The 17,276-nt window shown below is 40.9% G+C and overlaps 1 protein-coding gene across 1 annotated transcript in view; it reads right to left on the bottom strand.

The window, feature by feature from the left end:
- LOC135477816 (mucin-5AC-like) overlaps nucleotides 1-17,276 on the bottom strand; it is a 78,409-nt gene that overhangs the window by 40,414 nt on the left and 20,719 nt on the right. The window contains 12 exon segments of the mRNA XM_064758020.1: nucleotides 2,000-2,343; nucleotides 2,812-2,947; nucleotides 4,574-4,902; nucleotides 5,553-5,703; nucleotides 6,839-7,060; nucleotides 7,886-8,104; nucleotides 8,939-9,157; nucleotides 9,992-10,213; nucleotides 10,909-12,306; nucleotides 13,887-14,255; nucleotides 15,431-15,577; nucleotides 17,036-17,177. Coding sequence (XP_064614090.1) covers nucleotides 2,000-2,343; nucleotides 2,812-2,947; nucleotides 4,574-4,902; nucleotides 5,553-5,703; nucleotides 6,839-7,060; nucleotides 7,886-8,104; nucleotides 8,939-9,157; nucleotides 9,992-10,213; nucleotides 10,909-12,306; nucleotides 13,887-14,255; nucleotides 15,431-15,577; nucleotides 17,036-17,177 — 3,898 coding nt within the window.

Genomic DNA, 17,276 nt, shown 5'->3' with positions numbered 1-17,276 from the left:
AATATTCACGACAATGGCATAAGAAACCAATCAACTAAATAAATAAATAAACTGTATGTCAAAATAATCAGAGCATTTCAGGTAATCTCACCTGTGTACATAAAAGGTGTCGGCGTGGGCACAGTGCTGGGGGTGACTGTGGCCGTCTTTGTAGTGACTGAGGGACTGGGTGTCGGTGACACAGTTGTAACTGAGGGAGGGGAACGGGTACATCCAAGGACATTCCATCTCAGAGCAGCTTTCCCATGGACACCCTTAACTGTCAAACGCACATACCGGGCAGTAATGTTTTGGGTGAACAGATGGGTCACCTCTACAGTCTGGTTGGTGTTTCCCTGGAAAACTTTGGCTGAGGTTTCATTGCGGCTGTCTTTATAGGTTGTGAATGTTTTACCATCATGGCTGGTGGAGATTTCATAACTTGTCACCCAGTTTGATGACGTCACAGCACCTTGAGTGACAATGCCAGAGATCAACTTCTCCTCCAAAAAGTCCACTTGAATCCATTCATCGATGTCATTTTTGCTGTGGAATAAAATACAAACGTAAATCTGCTATTACCCACTTCTCATCTGTTTCAATTCATCTTCTTTTTTACATCAATCACCTTCTGATAGTGGAGAGCTGGTGTTACTCTCACCCAGAGAAAGTACTGATCTCTAACAATGATGTTGTTCAGATCCGCTATGTCTGAGACGCAGTATCCAATTACTCCACTAGGTCGAAGTTTTTATAATTCCCTCCTTCCTTCCCTTCCTATAGGCACCCAATGGTCGACGTCATGGTCGTCCCTTCCACTCGCTCCCTTACATAGATACCTCCACCACTGCCTTGGCATAGTAACCTTGGGCTCTTGAACCCCCTCCCCCCCCCCCCTTCCCGGCCGTTCCTATCATCTTCCCCACTTGGTATGCAGTAAACCTGGGCTCCACCCAACACTCCCATGACACACCCAGACAAACACTTACCCTGGCATCCAGTAATCCTGGGTCCCTGTTCCTGTGGGGGTCAGTCTGCTGTGAGAAGCCCTGTGTTGTTGGTCTGCCTCAGAAGAAGCTTTCAGCTGTACGTCTCTCACAATCTGGTAATTCTCTAGCCCCATCTCATCAGTGCACACTGAAATCACATAAATCTTAACGGTGGCTGCATGTATGAGGCTGGAAGATGCACACGGAAATTTGATATTTCACACTGAAACATGTATGCGTAGAATTACTCGGGTACATGTATAGTAAATTTCCTTGTCCCACAAAAGAAAATCTGACATGTAAAACAAACTTTATGGAAAAATGTTTCAGTATAAACTACCAAACCTCCATACTTTAATATAAAGCCAAATGCATTGCCTTTGTCTGAATCTGTTTTGATTTCATACTTTATACACTCTCTCAGCTCATTGCTGGTTTATTATGAATACTGATTTGGGAATTGGTCTTGCAATTACTGACCTGGAACATGCATTTTGCTTGGGTATAAGGACATTTATTTTGATGCTCAGATTCCACATTTCCACACATGCTACAGTTTACGTGAAAATACATTCATGACAAAGACACTCATTTTGCATTGATTCTGAGCAGTATATTGGTCCTAGAAAGGTATTCTGAGGTTTGTTTGGAGGGTTGAACAAAATGTAAGGTAAAGCAACAAAAAACATTAGTTTAAGACCTTTCTTTGCCTATTTTGCATGCTGGGGTGAATTTATAGGGCAAATACTTTACATCATACTTTAAACTGGTTAAACCGACAATTCAAGATCATGAACATACCTGCCCACAGCAAAATGAAAAGAAAAAATGTCTTCATGAACCTCTTTGATAGTAGAGGGTGCTAAAGTGGGTAAGCTATGTTTTTGATAGTCAGACATTTAGTACTTACCCTAGGAGCCTCACCAGACAGTTCAGAATGACATAACATGGACAATATGAATCTTTAACACTATAGTTCCACCAAAGAGGTGTTTTCAAAATCAGTCAGCCATTTTCAGACTTGGCCTTACGTGTGGGAGTAGGGACAGTTGATCCTGGGCACCCGAGAATGTTGATTCTCAGTGCGATTCCTTTGCTGCTCCATTCCACAGGAAGTACGCGTACAAACCGTGCAAGCACTTCTCTGTCAAACAGCAGTTTCCTGACCGTCTGACCGTCGACATTTGCTGTAAAAACTTTGGGTGCACCGCTGTTTCGGTCAGCGTACTTCGTGAAAGCGACACCGTTCTCGCTTGTGGAAATCATCAATTTGCTGACCCATTTGTCCTCCGTTGGACTACCTTGGACCAAGAGACCGGTAATACTCTCTACCTTATCAAACTCCACCTGTATCCACTCCATGTTGTTGGACACACTGAAAAAACACACACAAAAACATGGTAGTGAATTATTAAAGTAATATAAATCCAAAAAAAGGTGAAGCAGGGTTCATTTGAATGAAAACTTCATAACTGATAACTATACATATAGAAAAGGGTTGAGCTATAGGCTTCATTTTCAGTTCTGATGCTTAAGTGCTGTTTTTCACCTGCCTGTATTTTTCACATATCAAGGGCTGTAGCAATGCACTTACATTGTACATATCCTACCTCTTCAACTTTTTCAACCACCTCTGCCACCAATGTTTTGAAACATTCTGCGAGAATCGTGAGGGGTACAGAAATAATTTGTACAGTTTTATGAAGCTTGCATACATAGCGACAGATACAAATCAATTTTAGCAACATCTTCATAATAAATGTATGCATAAACGCCACTGAAAACAATGCTTTAGTGGTTGAATAGATTGAAGATTTCATACGGTATTAAAGTACGCTCAAACCTTGGAGACCAGGCTCCTAGAGAGTTGAGGAGTCGTCCGGCTGAAGGCATGGAGAGCTGATTCAGCGTAGATGAGGCTGTGATCTGAGAATCGGCTACAATCTGGGTGTTGTCCACACCCATGGGCTTCTCGCACACTGTAAATAAAAAGAACGCTTACAACTTGTTTTGAATAATAAAGACATCACCCGAGGACACAGGTGATGAGTGCTCAGCGTGGAAAGCGAAAACCAGCTCAGACCAGTTTAACATCATGAATTAGAAAAAGCATTCTAACTGCATCCTAAATACCAATGCACAATATATCAATGTGCACAGTTTGTCGTGTTACACTGTAGCAGACTTTGATAGTGGCTATGAGTGATTTTCCCGGTTTCCTTCCACCATAACCCCGGCTGTCGTCAAATAAGTAAAATACCCTTGAGTACAGCATAAAACACCAATCAAATAATAAATGACTGATTTTACCGAGAGCTGAATATAGGCGACTTTTAAGTTAAAAGAAACAGACAATAACAAGTACAGCCTCTCAAGTTAAAAAAGTGTGGAAAAGACATTTGACTTGTCAGAAAAGGTTCACTGGGCCACTTGACCTGTCAGAAAAGGTCTACTTGACCCTCTGACCTGTCAGAAAAGGTCTATTTGTCCATCTGACCTGTCAGAAAAGGCCTACTGAGCCATTCGACTTGTCAGAAAAGGCTTACTGGACCACTTGACCTGTCAGAAAAGGTCTACTTGACCATTTGACCTGTCAGAAAAGGCCTACTGAGCCATTCGACTTGTCAGAAAAGGATTACTGGAGCACTTGACCTGTCAGAAAAGGTCTACTTGACCATTTGACCTGTCAGAAAAGGCCTCCTTAGCCATTCGACTTATCAGAAAAGGCTTACTGGACCACTTGACCTGTCAGAAAAGGTCTACTTGACCATTTGACCTGTCAGAAAAGGCCTACTTGACCATTCAACTTGTCAAAAATGCACAGCACCTATCATCCCATTACATATATTATAAAACATGGCCATCAGAAAAAAATTTTTACAAGAACTTATAAGTTGAAAGCAAATGATGCTAAAAATTAAGGAGCTGAGCATTTGTGAACGTCAGAAGTTCAGGACGGAAAGGGATGTCATTTGTGCCTTGGTAATGATGTCAATAACAAAAGTTTAGTAATATGTTTTAAATAGATATAATACTGTAGGACTATTTTAGCTATTAATGACAAAACAATCCGATCTCAAACTTTCCCTTTTCAATGAAAGGCATCAAAGGCTACACTTGACTCGCACTTCACAAAAAATAACTGCTTAACAGTCCAACAAGCTATAACAGTTTCTTAGAAACTGTACATTATACACAGCTTATTTAGCTACTCTAACAATCTCACGCAGCTACATGCAGTTATGGGTTCCAACCTAGTTTGTCAAATCAAATCCTTGGTTTCCACCCACCACAATGCTGGCCGCCTTTGTATAAGTGAAATATTCTTGAGTAAGGCGTAAAACACCAATCAAATAAATAAATAAATAAATCAAATCAAATCACACAATGAGAAAAGCTTTCTTTGAAAGTAAAGTTGGTCATTCCTGTGAGTGAAATGAGGGCTACATTACACATTAGAATTTCTACCACATGCTTAATAACAATGCAATTAGAATGTTCATTAAAACGTTGCAATAAATAATTCAGAAGTTCATTATCCAACTTTTATATCCCTCTAAAAGAAACTAGAAAATATATTTAACTTTCTGTGAAGTTTTACTCACATGGAGTCGTTGTAGATTTGTTGCAATTGAGGATGTCGAACCTCATGGCAATGCCATTTGTCCATTCAACTGGGTGAAGACGAACAATGCGAGCAGAGATTTTGTCCGCAAAGTAATTCTTTACCATCGTGTTTCCGTCAAAATTTCCCTGGAAGATCTTCTCGATACCGTTTTCTGTGTAATTGTCGAAATGACTACTGTCGTTGCTGAAGGACACGCTGAAAGAGGTCACCCACTGGGGAATGTCAGGGCGACCTTGAGTCACGACACCAGTCACCAGTTTGGGAGTCAAGAAGTCAACCTGTATCCACTGGGTGTTATCGCTCTTACTGCAACAAAAAACTACATGTTTTCAAAGAATAGAAGTCACATGAACTAACTGTGAATTTAAGTCATGTCTGATGGCCGGATTATTGGAAGTAAATAAGGCGTTGCTGTTCTTATATATATATATATATTACATATACAAGTATAGGCCTAAACCAGGCTTGATTATTAAATATCATTATAATGATGTAAACCTGCTTTCAATGAATTATGTTAAAGGGCATAACAATGAAAAACGTGAAAAGTCCAATATCTTGACAAAAATTTAATAAATCTTCATGTACTACACCTCAGTCTGGCCGACCCTTGTACCATAGCATACTAAAAAGCACAGGCAAGAAATATCGAAATACTTGATGGTTAAAGAAGGCAGACAGATGAGGCCTAGCCTGTTATTCCATTGGTTACCACAACTTGGGAACTAATTAAAAAAAAAAAAAAAAATGCCAGCAGTTTCATGGCTTCCAAGCATTCATCACAAATGGTTCTCCTTCCTTATAGAGCAGTTTGCAGCATGACAATGCTTGTAAATCAGTCAATCAGATCAGCAACGCCGCAATGCTGATACGTAAGATCACTTACAGGGTGAAAACTATTGATGGTAGCCTTATAATTCAACTGCCAAGAAAATTATCCCCATAAAAATAATTACCGTGGCACCCAGGCTCCTCCCATGTTTCCAGTGGCAACGGTGTTGAGTCGGCCTCGATCAGCCTCAAACTGATGATTTAGCACAGTGGAGGCATTCAACTGGTCCTGTGTGATGATGTACCGACTTGATAGACCCATGGGGATGTCACATACTGAAAAGACAAAGAACATCATTTGTCTGCCTGATTATCATTGAGCTGTACAAACGTTACCTGCATCTACAGATACCGCTAATAAATTCCATAAATACATTTCACCTCACAGAGCAATGTGACTCTAATGCCATTAGACTTTATACCATTTAGATCAGTTTCTTACTTTTTTCTTAGCACTGGATAGCCATGATATAGCTGAGGTTTTGCTCATGTGGCGTAAAGCCAAAATCTTTCATTCACTGTTAACATTGGACACCTAGATTTTATTCACTTATTTCTGTGATTTAATAGTGTTTAGCCCCTACGTATAGAATTTTTCATTTGTATGATGGTGGTCAGAATTTATGGCAGAAAGGAAATGGGAATGCCCAAACGAAACGCCATGCAGAGTCTGGCATAAACAACCACAATTCCATCTGTTACATGACCAAACTCCTATCTTAAAAACACAACCAAACCATTGGCAGCATTACAGTTCGGCGACTTCATTAGTCAAATTGACTGTGGCAAGGGTATATTTTAGCCGAATGAACAAGGCAAAGATCAAAGTTCTGGTAGTTCGTGTTCTGGTAATGTGCATTCTGGTGTGCGTTATGGTAGTGTGCATTATAGTAGTGTGCACTATGGTAATGTGCATTCTGGTGTGCGTTATGGTAGTGTGCATTATGGTAATGTGCATTCTGGTAGTGTTTGTTATGGTAGTGGGTGTTATAGTAGTGTGCATTATGGTAATGTGCATTCTGGTGTGCATTCTGGTAGTGTGCATTATGGTAATGTGCATTCTGGTAGTGTGCGTAATAGTAGTTGCCGTTCTTGTAACGTGTGTTATGGTAGTGTGCGTTCTGGTAGTGTGTGTTCTTGTAGTATCTTGCATTTTTTCTGATCAAAATTTGCAACCATGAGAATTTCACATAACTACAGTATCATTCCTTTAAAAATATTTAAAAACCATGCCTTTTCTTTGTTTTCCTTTCTCATTTCATCATTATCAATGAAAATACTTTCATTTCGGTGCTATTTTGTGCACACTGTAGGTATTCAAATGCCTCCCATTAAGAAAAGAAAAGAAGTCCAAAAGCTCCTCTATCAATTCTGTATGTCAAATATTTTCCTCATATATATGCTGGCTTACCTTTTCCCTTTGAGGTAATAGGTGAAGTTGTTGTTGACAATGTAGGTGTGGTTGTACCACCTTCTGCCTGTGTCACAGTTCCTGTTGGGGAAGTGGTTGAAGATGTAGACCTTCCTGGAGTTGTCTCCCCTGTTGTTGTTTGGGGTGGTGCTGAACTGGACGTTGTTGAACCAGTAACTTTGGAAACAGGTGTTGTTTCTTCAGGTGTCGTTGTTTCTCCACCTTTGTAAATGTATCAAAAACATATATTCGATGCATTAAAATAATTACTGCAATTGTTTATTAAATATAGACCTTGATCTGCCAAAAATGATCTCCCCTGTTGCTTATCTGTCTGGAATTTATTTATTTATTTATTTATTTATTTGATTGGTGTTTTATGCCATACTCAAGAATATTTCACTTATACGACAGCAGCAAACAGCATTATGGTGGGAGGATCACGAATCCACGACCATCTGCAGGTTGCTGCCAGAACTTCACACTTACGGCCAGAGAGGAAGCCAGCATGAGCTGGACGAACTCACAGCCACCACATTGCTGAGAGGCTCCTGGGTCATTATGCTGCGCTAGCGCACTAACCAACTGAGCCACGGAGCTCCCCCCCCCCTCCTTGGAATGCCCGAACGAAATAAAATTAGCTGTGGCAAAGATACACTTTAGCCGAATGAGAATGCCAAAGCTCAAGGCATTCTGATAGTGTGCGTTATGGTAGTGTGCGTTACGGTAGCGTGCGCTACTGTAATGTGCGTTATGGTAATGTGTATTCTGGTAGTGTGCGTTCTGGTAGTGTGTATTCCGGTAGAATCTTGCATATTGCCTGATCAAAATTTGCAACCATGAGAATTTCACATAATTACAGTATCATTCCTTTAAAAATATTTAAAAACCATGCCATTTCTTTGTTTTCCTTTCTCGTTTTATCATTATTTGCCAGAAAAAGTGTACAAGTGAATAATTTCATTTCGGTGCTATTTTGTGCACACTGTAGGTATTCAAATGCCTCCCATTAAGAAGAGAAAGGAACTCATATATATGCTGGTTTACCTTTTTCCTTTGAGGTAGGTGAAGTTGTTGTTGACGGTATAGGTGTGGTTGTACTACCCTCTGTCTGTGTCACAGTTCCTGTTGGGGAAGTGGTTGAAGATGTAGACGTTCCTGGAGTAGTCTCCCCTGTTGTTGTTTGGGGTGGTGCTGAACTTGGCGTTGTTGAACCAGTAACTTTGGAAACAGTTGTTGTTCGTTCAGGAGTCGTTGTTTCTCCACCTTTGTAAATGTATCAAAAACATATATTCGATACAGTAAAATAATTACTGCAGTTGTTTATTAAATATAGACCTTAATCTGCCAATAATGATCTCCCCCGCTGTTTATCTGTCTGGAAATTTCTATTTATTTATTTGATTGGTGTTTTATGCCATACTCAAGAATATTTCACTTATACGACAGCAGCAAACAGCATTATGGTGGGAGGATCACGAATCCACGACCATCCGCAGGTTGCTGCCAGAACTTCACACTTACAGCCAGAGAGGAAGCCAGCATGAGCTGGACGAACTCACAGCCACCACATTGCTGAGAGGCTCCTGGGTCATTATGCTGCGCTAGCGCACTAACCAACTGAGCCACGGAGCCCCCCCCCCCCCCCCCCTTGGAATACCCGAACGAAATAAAATTAGCTGTGGCAAGGATACACTTTAGCCGAATGAGAATGTCAAAGCTCAAGGCATTCTGATAGTGTGCATTATGGTAGTGTGCGTTATGGTAGTGTGCGTTACGGTAGCGTGCGCTACGGTAATGTGCGTTATGGTAATGTGTATTCTGGTAGTGTGCGTTCTGGTAGTGTGTATTCCGGTAGAATCTTGCATACTGCCTGATCAAAATTTGCAACCATGAGAATTTCACATAATTACAGTATCATTCCTTTAAAAATATTTAAAAACCATGCCATTTCTTTGTTTTCCTTTCTCGTTTTATCATTATTTGCCAGAAAAAGTGTACAAGTGAATAATTTCATTTCGGTGCTATTTTGTGCACACTGTAGGTATTCAAATGCCTCCCATTAAGAAGAGAAAGGAACTCATATATATGCTGGTTTACCTTTTTCCTTTGAGGTAGGTGAAGTTGTTGTTGACGGTATAGGTGTGGTTGTACTACCCTCTGTCTGTGTCACAGTTCCTGTTGGGGAAGTGGTTGAAGATGTAGACGTTCCTGGAGTAGTCTCCCCTGTTGTTGTTTGGGGTGGTGCTGAACTTGGCGTTGTTGAACCAGTAACTTTGGAAACAGTTGTTGTTCGTTCAGGAGTCGTTGTTTCTCCACCTTTGTAAATGTATCAAAAACATATATTCGATACAGTAAAATAATTACTGCAGTTGTTTATTAAATATAGACCTTAATCTGCCAATAATGATCTCCCCCGCTGTTTATCTGTCTGGAAATTTCTATTTATTTATTTGATTGGTGTTTTATGCCATACTCAAGAATATTTCACTTATACGACAGCAGCAAACAGCATTATGGTGGGAGGATCACGAATCCACGACCATCCGCAGGTTGCTGCCAGAACTTCACACTTACAGCCAGAGAGGAAGCCAGCATGAGCTGGACGAACTCACAGCCACCACATTGCTGAGAGGCTCCTGGGTCATTATGCTGCGCTAGCGCACTAACCAACTGAGCCACGGAGCCCCCCCCCCCCCCCCCCTTGGAATACCCGAACGAAATAAAATTAGCTGTGGCAAGGATACACTTTAGCCGAATGAGAATGCCAAAGCTCAAGGCATTCTGATAGTGTGCGTTATGGTAGTGTGCGTTATGGTAGTGTGCGTTACGGTAGCGTGCGCTACGGTAATGTGCGTTATGGTAATGTGTATTCTGGTAGTGTGCGTTATGGTAGTGTGTATTCCGGTAGAATCTTGCATATTGCCTGATCAAAATTTGCAACCATGAGAATTTCACATAATTACAGTATCATTCCTTTAAAAATATTTAAAAACCATGCCATTTCTTTGTTTTCCTTTCTCGTTTTATCATTATTTGCCAGAAAAAGTGTACAAGTGAATAATTTCATTTCGGTGCTATTTTGTGCACACTGTAGGTATTCAAATGCCTCCCATTAAGAAGAGAAAGGAACTCATATACATGCTGGCTTACCTTTTCGATTTGAGGTAATAGGTGAAGTTGTTGTTGACGGTGTAGGTGTGGTTGTACTACCTTCTGTCTGTATCACACTTCCTGTTGGGGAAGTGGTTGAAGATGTAGACGTTCTTGAAGTAGTCTCCCCTGTTGTTGTTTGGGGTGGTGCTGAACTTGGCGTTGTTGAACCAGTAACTTTGGAAACAGTTGTTGTTCCTTCAGGAGTCGTTGTTTCTCCACCTTTGTAAATGTATCAAAAACATATATTCGATACATTAAAATAATTACTGCAGTTGTTTATTAAATATAGACCTTGATCTGCCAAAAATGATCTCCCCTGTTGCTTATCTGTCTGGAATTTATTTATTTATTTATCTGATTGTTGTGTTATGCCATACTCAAGAATATTTCACTTCTACCACAGCAAACAGCATTATGGTTGGAGGACACCGGGCAGAGCCCGGTGGAAATCCACGACCATCCACAGGTTGCTGGCAGAATTTCCCATGTCTGGCCGGAGAGGAATCCAGCATGAGCTGGACTTGAACTCACAGCAACTGCATTGGTGATCTCTCTGAAAGTTCTCTACTCAAGACCAACAAGAACATATGCATACCTTTATAATCAGTGCTATCATTCAACATAACAAATTGAGCAGCCTGGAATGACACAATGTTGACAGATTACTGAATGTACAAATGAAGCCACAGAATGATTAAGATGCGCATGTGAAAGACGAAACACATGTCATTTAACCATAGGTAAACACAAAACTGTGTTTGTTCTCTGTTTCTTTTTGTAACAAATTTCAAGGACATTCAATCATTACCCTGTAAAGATTTAAAACGTATAATATATACATATATATATATATATATATATATATATATATATATATATGTATGTATGTATGTATGTATATATAATTCACTCACAGTCACAGTAAAATCGCACTTTGTAGTCATAGCAGATCTGCTGGTAGTCATTCTGGCAGGTGAGTCCGTTTAGGTCACATGACACCATCTGGCCAGTCAGGTGGAAGTCCTTTCCTGACGCTACCTCTTTACACTCCACGTCCATAACCTTCATGCAGGACCACGGGAAACCAGGCAAGTTCCGAACTGTTTCAAAATCGCCACCGCCTGTCCCTGGTGTGTCAGTGTTGAGCCATTGAGTCCAGCCCTGAACACAGGTGGTCGGCGTCAGAGTGCTCCCTGGAGAGGGGCTGAGGGTGGGCGTACCTGTGGGCACAGAACTGGGTGGGCTTGGTGTCGGTGGTGTAATTGTGCCTGTGGGTGGGGATTGTGTTATTGTCTTAGATGTGGACACTGTACCAGGTGTTATAATCTTCACAGATGGACTGGGGGTGGGCGTACCTGTGGGCACAGAACTGGATGGGCTTGGTGTCGGTGGTGTAATTGTGCCTGTGGGTGGGGATTGTGTTATTGTCTTAGATGTGGACACTGTACCAGGTGTTATGATCTTCACAGATGGACTGGGGGTGGGCGAACCTGTGGGCACAGAACTGGGTGGGCTTGGTGTCGGTGGTGTAATTGTGCCTGTGGGTGGGGATTGTGTTATTGTCTTAGATGTGGACTCTGTACCAGGTGTTATGATCTTCACAGATGGACTGGGGGTGGGCGAACCTGTGGGCACAGAACTGGATGGGCTTGGTGTCGGTGGTGTAATTGTGCCTGTGGGTGGGGATTGTGTTATTGTCTTAGATGTGGACTCTGTACCAGGTGTTATGATCTTCACAGATGGACTGGGTGTGGGCGAACCTGTGGGCACAGAACTGGGTGGGCTTGGTGTCGGGGGTGTAATTGTGCCTGTGGGTGGGGATTGTGTTATTGTCTTAGATGTGGACTCTGTACCAGGTGTTATGATCTTCACAGATGGACTGGGGGTGGGCGTACCTGTGGGCACAGAACTGGATGGACTTGGTGTCGGTGGTGTAATTGTGCCTGAGGGTGGGGATTGTGTGCTAACTGTGCTGCAGCCGTCAGTGCAGAACAGACGCACTTCGTAGTCAAAACACTGATCGCTGCCCACCTGGAGATTGTCCAAGCACACCAGTCCTTTGTTCAGATCACATGACACTCCCAACTGTCCTGCCTTGTTGTAAGGTAACCTTGAGCCAACAACATGGCACTCCATCTCAGATGGTCGCTCGCAGAACGAATATGACATTCGTAAGATGCTCAAAGTCTCAAAGTCGCCTAGTAGGCCTAATTTGGTGGAACGAGGCGTGTTCATCCAGGTAGTCCATCCGCAGCTAGGGATGGGCGGGTGAGGGGTGAGCGGAGTGGATGGAGCAGCCGTTGTTGGTGTGGCTAACAATCAAAACACAGCAAGGGTTAAATGTGAAATCACTTGATAAAATTGCATAGAATGATATCTATTTCGAATCCAACTGATGCACCAAAGAATCAGATGACGTAAAAGTCATGATCCCGACATTCTGTCTTAAAACTTGAATTAAGTAACCATCAGTAGAAAAACTGCGTCAGATTCAACGAATTAAATGCAGCTAAATATCTGGTATGTGAGGCAGGCTTTATTACTATACTGATAAAGTCTGCCAGCAATGACACATTCAATCACACAGCTTTTTGTGCACCCAAATTTTTCGGTTCTGAATAATCAGGGTTTAAATTGAAGCCGAGAGTCAAACTGGACACTAGGACCAGTACTCTCTGAGCCTGATACTGGTACGCCCACAAGTTTACTGCTCCGCTCACAAGCTTACTGGTCCTTACACAAACAAATTTGTGTTATTCTGATTTTGCAGGGGATATTACAGAATCAACTTGGAACAGTTAATGATAAACAACTCACTGATCATTTTCAGAATTTTAATGGATGCAAATTTCAAATTCTCACAGCAGATACAAATCACAGAATGGATTTTGGAATTGTAGTGAAGCAATGGACTCTCACGCTTCCATGACGCTTGAACGGTTAGCTGCAGATGCTTGCGGTCATATTGAAGGTTTCTTTAAAATTTTTACACTCTCAAAATAAGACAAAAGATTTTTCTCAGGGAAGTTTTTATTTTCTGCTGGCCCATTGGACCAGTGCCTTACAAAATCTACTGGTTCAACAGAAAATTTCAGTGTTAATTTCAAGAATTCCTGTGAATTTGACTTGTGTAATGTGTGCCTGAAAACATATTTTCCACTGCAAATTTCAGTGGCTTTTCCACTGATGCTTACTGCTTTTTTAATGTTTTTCTTTTCCCTTTACTATAAATGTCAAATTCAAGATCTTTCTTGCTAAGTCACTATTTGCTTTTTTTCTGTAAGACAGCCCCCAAAGTTGGAGTTCTTGTGGTCAACATAACTTGGCAAAAAACAAAATAGCCACCTCATACTGAAGCATTGGGAGAAAGACCTATGTCTGCCCCTCCGTCAGTGACCAGTAAGCCCTGTTTGTACAAAAGGATTTTAAAGCTCCACAGAAATCCAATGAAGACACTAATGCTGACAGCTATTTGAAAAAAAAAGCATTTTCATATACCATAACATTACGACAATTTTCTTTGTCATGCTGTCTTACACTATGATATATTCCTGCTGCGTATTTTCCCGTTCTTACCCCTTATCCATATTTTGGCATTTTTGTTTCATCTGATGAAACTTGGGATAAAAAGTTTACATCAGTACAAAATCTTCAGTAGGGTAAGATCCTTCATAGGTAGTCTATAAACAAATTATGACATTCACAGTCGCCTGAATACCAACAAGCTAGAGGCTTGCCCAGCCAGAGGCTCAGTAAATTGTTTGTGATATGTTATCAAAACTTCATGTGTGACATGTGATTTTTGGACTTCATTTTGCGGGTCAATACTTTGAGAACCAACCTTTGACTTCGTCACGTATGAAACGGGTATGTCTGTTGTGTCTGAGCTTACCTTCACATTCACACAGGAGACTGACTTCATAGTTGTGACAGCGCCCTCTCTTCTGGTCCGCGTTCACACAAACTAATCCTTGTGTCAGGTCACACACAACACCGGCATCGCCAGACCGATGTGATGACGTCTGATTGTCAGTTGTGCGACACCTGATGGAGACTGGTCTAGCACAGAAACTATGCACCTCATGCAGTTTGGTGATGAGCTCATAGTCGCCTTGGCCCTCTGTCTCGTAAGCATGATCCACATCTGGAGAGTCCACATTTAACCAGGTTGTCCAGCCATGGGTGCAAGAATAGGGCGTCGGACTCCGTGTGGGCGTAATTCTGGCTGTGCTTGGACTAGCTGTGGGAGTTTTGGTCACTTCTAAATCAAGAGAAGTCAAACATTACACCTAACAATGGATTTGTATCTATGTTCCAAAAATCAGGCAATGTAAGCATACATACATTTCATATATTTTTAGAAAATTTCAAATGGATTTAAATGCATTGAAATGTTTGAATTCTAAGGGGGGCGCTTTTTGAAGCATTCTGCCAGTGGCAAGACACTTTGACGCCAATTGACCTTGTTTCTCTTTATATTCACCTACAGGCAAATATTTGTTTTAGATGTTATTTTTAATCTTTTACTGCTTAGTAGTAAGAGTTATTCCAACAGTGAAAGCTGTGTTTTAGAGTGGAGAATCTTCTAGTGACGTCAGAGTACCTGATCACTTGCTACATTGTTCATGAAACCCAAGAAATCATGAAATCATGATTATAGAATTCAAATATTTGATTACATTTACATGCAACTATCTCTAAAATAAAAAAGCCAAAAATAAAATGAAAGTATAAGGACTGATAGTCTTAAGTTGTATCTGTAATGATTTAACTTTATTTCAAATTAACATTTCAAAAATCAACTCAAAAAAACTTGCAGTTTTACTACCTACATCGTACTTGTCAACTGCTTTAATTACATATCATAGTACATGTATTTAAAAATGCATTCGAAAAATGTTCGCGGATGAAAGGAATAAAAAAAAAAGAAAACTGAAATATTTCAATAAAGTAATCTTATTTAATCTTACAGACACTGAGACTCCATTGTCAAACCATGCCACTAAACTCCAGAATGTCTTAGTTGGATTTTTTGTTTCGCTGTTGCTTACTGTCATACTGGGCAATTTTCACAACAAATGCCAGGCTGTACTATTGGGCACACAAGCACTGCAGACCATTTATTTTCTCACCAATGCATCACTACCAGATTTTACTGATATCTTACTTACGCAAGTCTTTGTAAAAACAAGCAAACAAGAAATACACAATAGATAGTGCTTGCCCCCAAAAGTGTATTTTTTAAAGGCAATTTAAGGTTACAAAAATGATTTTAATCCTTACCTCCAAAAAAATCTTAACTACGTTTCTATAAAAGATACATCAGGCAATATGAGTAACTTAGTCATGTACAAGACATTAGATAGTTTGCAGTTACAAATAATGCCAGCAATTTCACCTCTCTGTCGTTGTTTAACTACAAACTATGTGAAGTACCTATAGGCGGGGAAATGGTTTCTTCACTGACAGGATGGTGAGCAGTAGTCATGACAGTGCTAGATGAAGTGGTGCTGACAACAGATGAAGACCGTCCACGGGTCACCGAAATTAAAGGCGGCGGTGTCACCACTGGGGTGGTCGTTTCTGTTGATTGTTTGAAAGAAAAATAACAGCACTGAAGAGTTATGGTGTAGTTGACTGCAGACTTTATATTAATAGTTACATGGTTATTCAGTGACAGGACAAGGAAATAAATGGGGTTCAGCAATCCTCATATTAGGCAAAGCGTCAGAAACGAATTTATCCTGCAAGACTCATTAATTCTGTGCAGAAGACCGACGTATAGGTGAGCTGCTCCAGCAAATGTGACCACTGTGGTCACAGCTCAACAAAGGGAGATAACCTGCTTCGTAGACACATTTGATGTCATCTGCAGGAACTGAGAATGTACACGTCAACTACGTGATCATTGTTATCAAAAGTGGAGTATTTGCCTGATATGGGATAAAGCATATTTATTTCTTTGACATTTCTTCATTTTTCATTCATTACTACCAACAGGGTTCGTATATCTTACTCATGGTAATTTTTTTCAAATTTCTAGGCTTTTGCCATTCTTTTCCAGAGCCAAAATTCACCTTTTCCTGGAAATATAGTTACACAAGCTTCCAGCAATTTAAAATCATGATCTTACATGTTGAACTTCTCATAAAGACAGGAGTAAGAAGATTTCTTACAGAGTGAGCATAAATACTACATCTACATACAGTCTAAGATCAAATTGGTTCAGTAGCCTGTCTATATGTACGCTAAGCACATTCTCTATTCAAAGATTTTCCAAGTTCAACCACATAAAGTCCCGATTTTCACTGCTATAATTTTCAAGACCTGCAAAGAGTTACTTTAATTTCTAAATTTGTCAAAGTTTTCATGGCCCTGCATGAACCCTGGACCAATCTGACATATTTCAAACACCCTATGTACATGTATGTATGTATGTATATACCCCGGGGTCTTTTACGAACATTCGTACTTAACAATTTTTCAGTCAAATGACGACAAAGGAGTCCTTCGAGGACGTGTAATGTGCCCCCTTGTTGCAGGATGGATTTCCACTGCTCTTTTATCTAGTGCTGCTTCAATGAGGTGACTCACCGAAGGCAAGTAAGCCGCCCCGCCCGAGCCATTATATCGATACTGGTCAATCAGTCCTTACACGATCGTCTTAAAACTGAGCGCCAAGCAAGAAAGTTAATTCATCTTTCTCTTTTAAAGTCTTAGGTGTGATCTGACACTGGATTGCCCCGGATTGACCCTGGATCTACCGCTATCGATGCAGAGGCTCTACCAACTGAGCTACTGGGGCTTGTTAGGAAAATTAGATTTATATATTTGATTGGTGCTTCATGCTGTACTCAAGAATATTTCACTTATACGACAGCGATCAGCCTTATGGTGGGAGGAAACCGGGCAAGGCCCATGGGAAACCCACGACCATCCCACGTATGGCCGGAGAGGAAGCCAGCATGAGCTGGACTTGAACTCACGGCGACCGAGGAACAATTGAGCATCAGTCTTGCATGTATATACACAGATACTCACCATTATCACATCCAAGGACCTCAAATCTGAGACTGGGTGCCGTTTGCCAGGTCAAGGGCAGAATTCTGAGACAGCGACCGATGTAACCAGTCAGGAATAAGCTGGTCACGTTTGTGGACTGGCTGGTCGGGCCTTTGAATACCTGAATTCAAAATTACAACAAACTATCAGCACTCTTTTTACTACGACACAGGTCTGCGTTGCTTCTATGTAAAACATGGCTAAAGATTATTAGCTCCTA

Source organism: Liolophura sinensis, chromosome 11 (assembly GCF_032854445.1).
Source record: "Liolophura sinensis isolate JHLJ2023 chromosome 11, CUHK_Ljap_v2, whole genome shotgun sequence".
Taxonomy (NCBI): domain Eukaryota; kingdom Metazoa; phylum Mollusca; class Polyplacophora; order Chitonida; family Chitonidae; genus Liolophura; species Liolophura sinensis.
The sequence above is the reverse complement of the archived record's forward strand: the minus strand, read 5'-3'. Positions and strand labels throughout refer to the sequence as shown.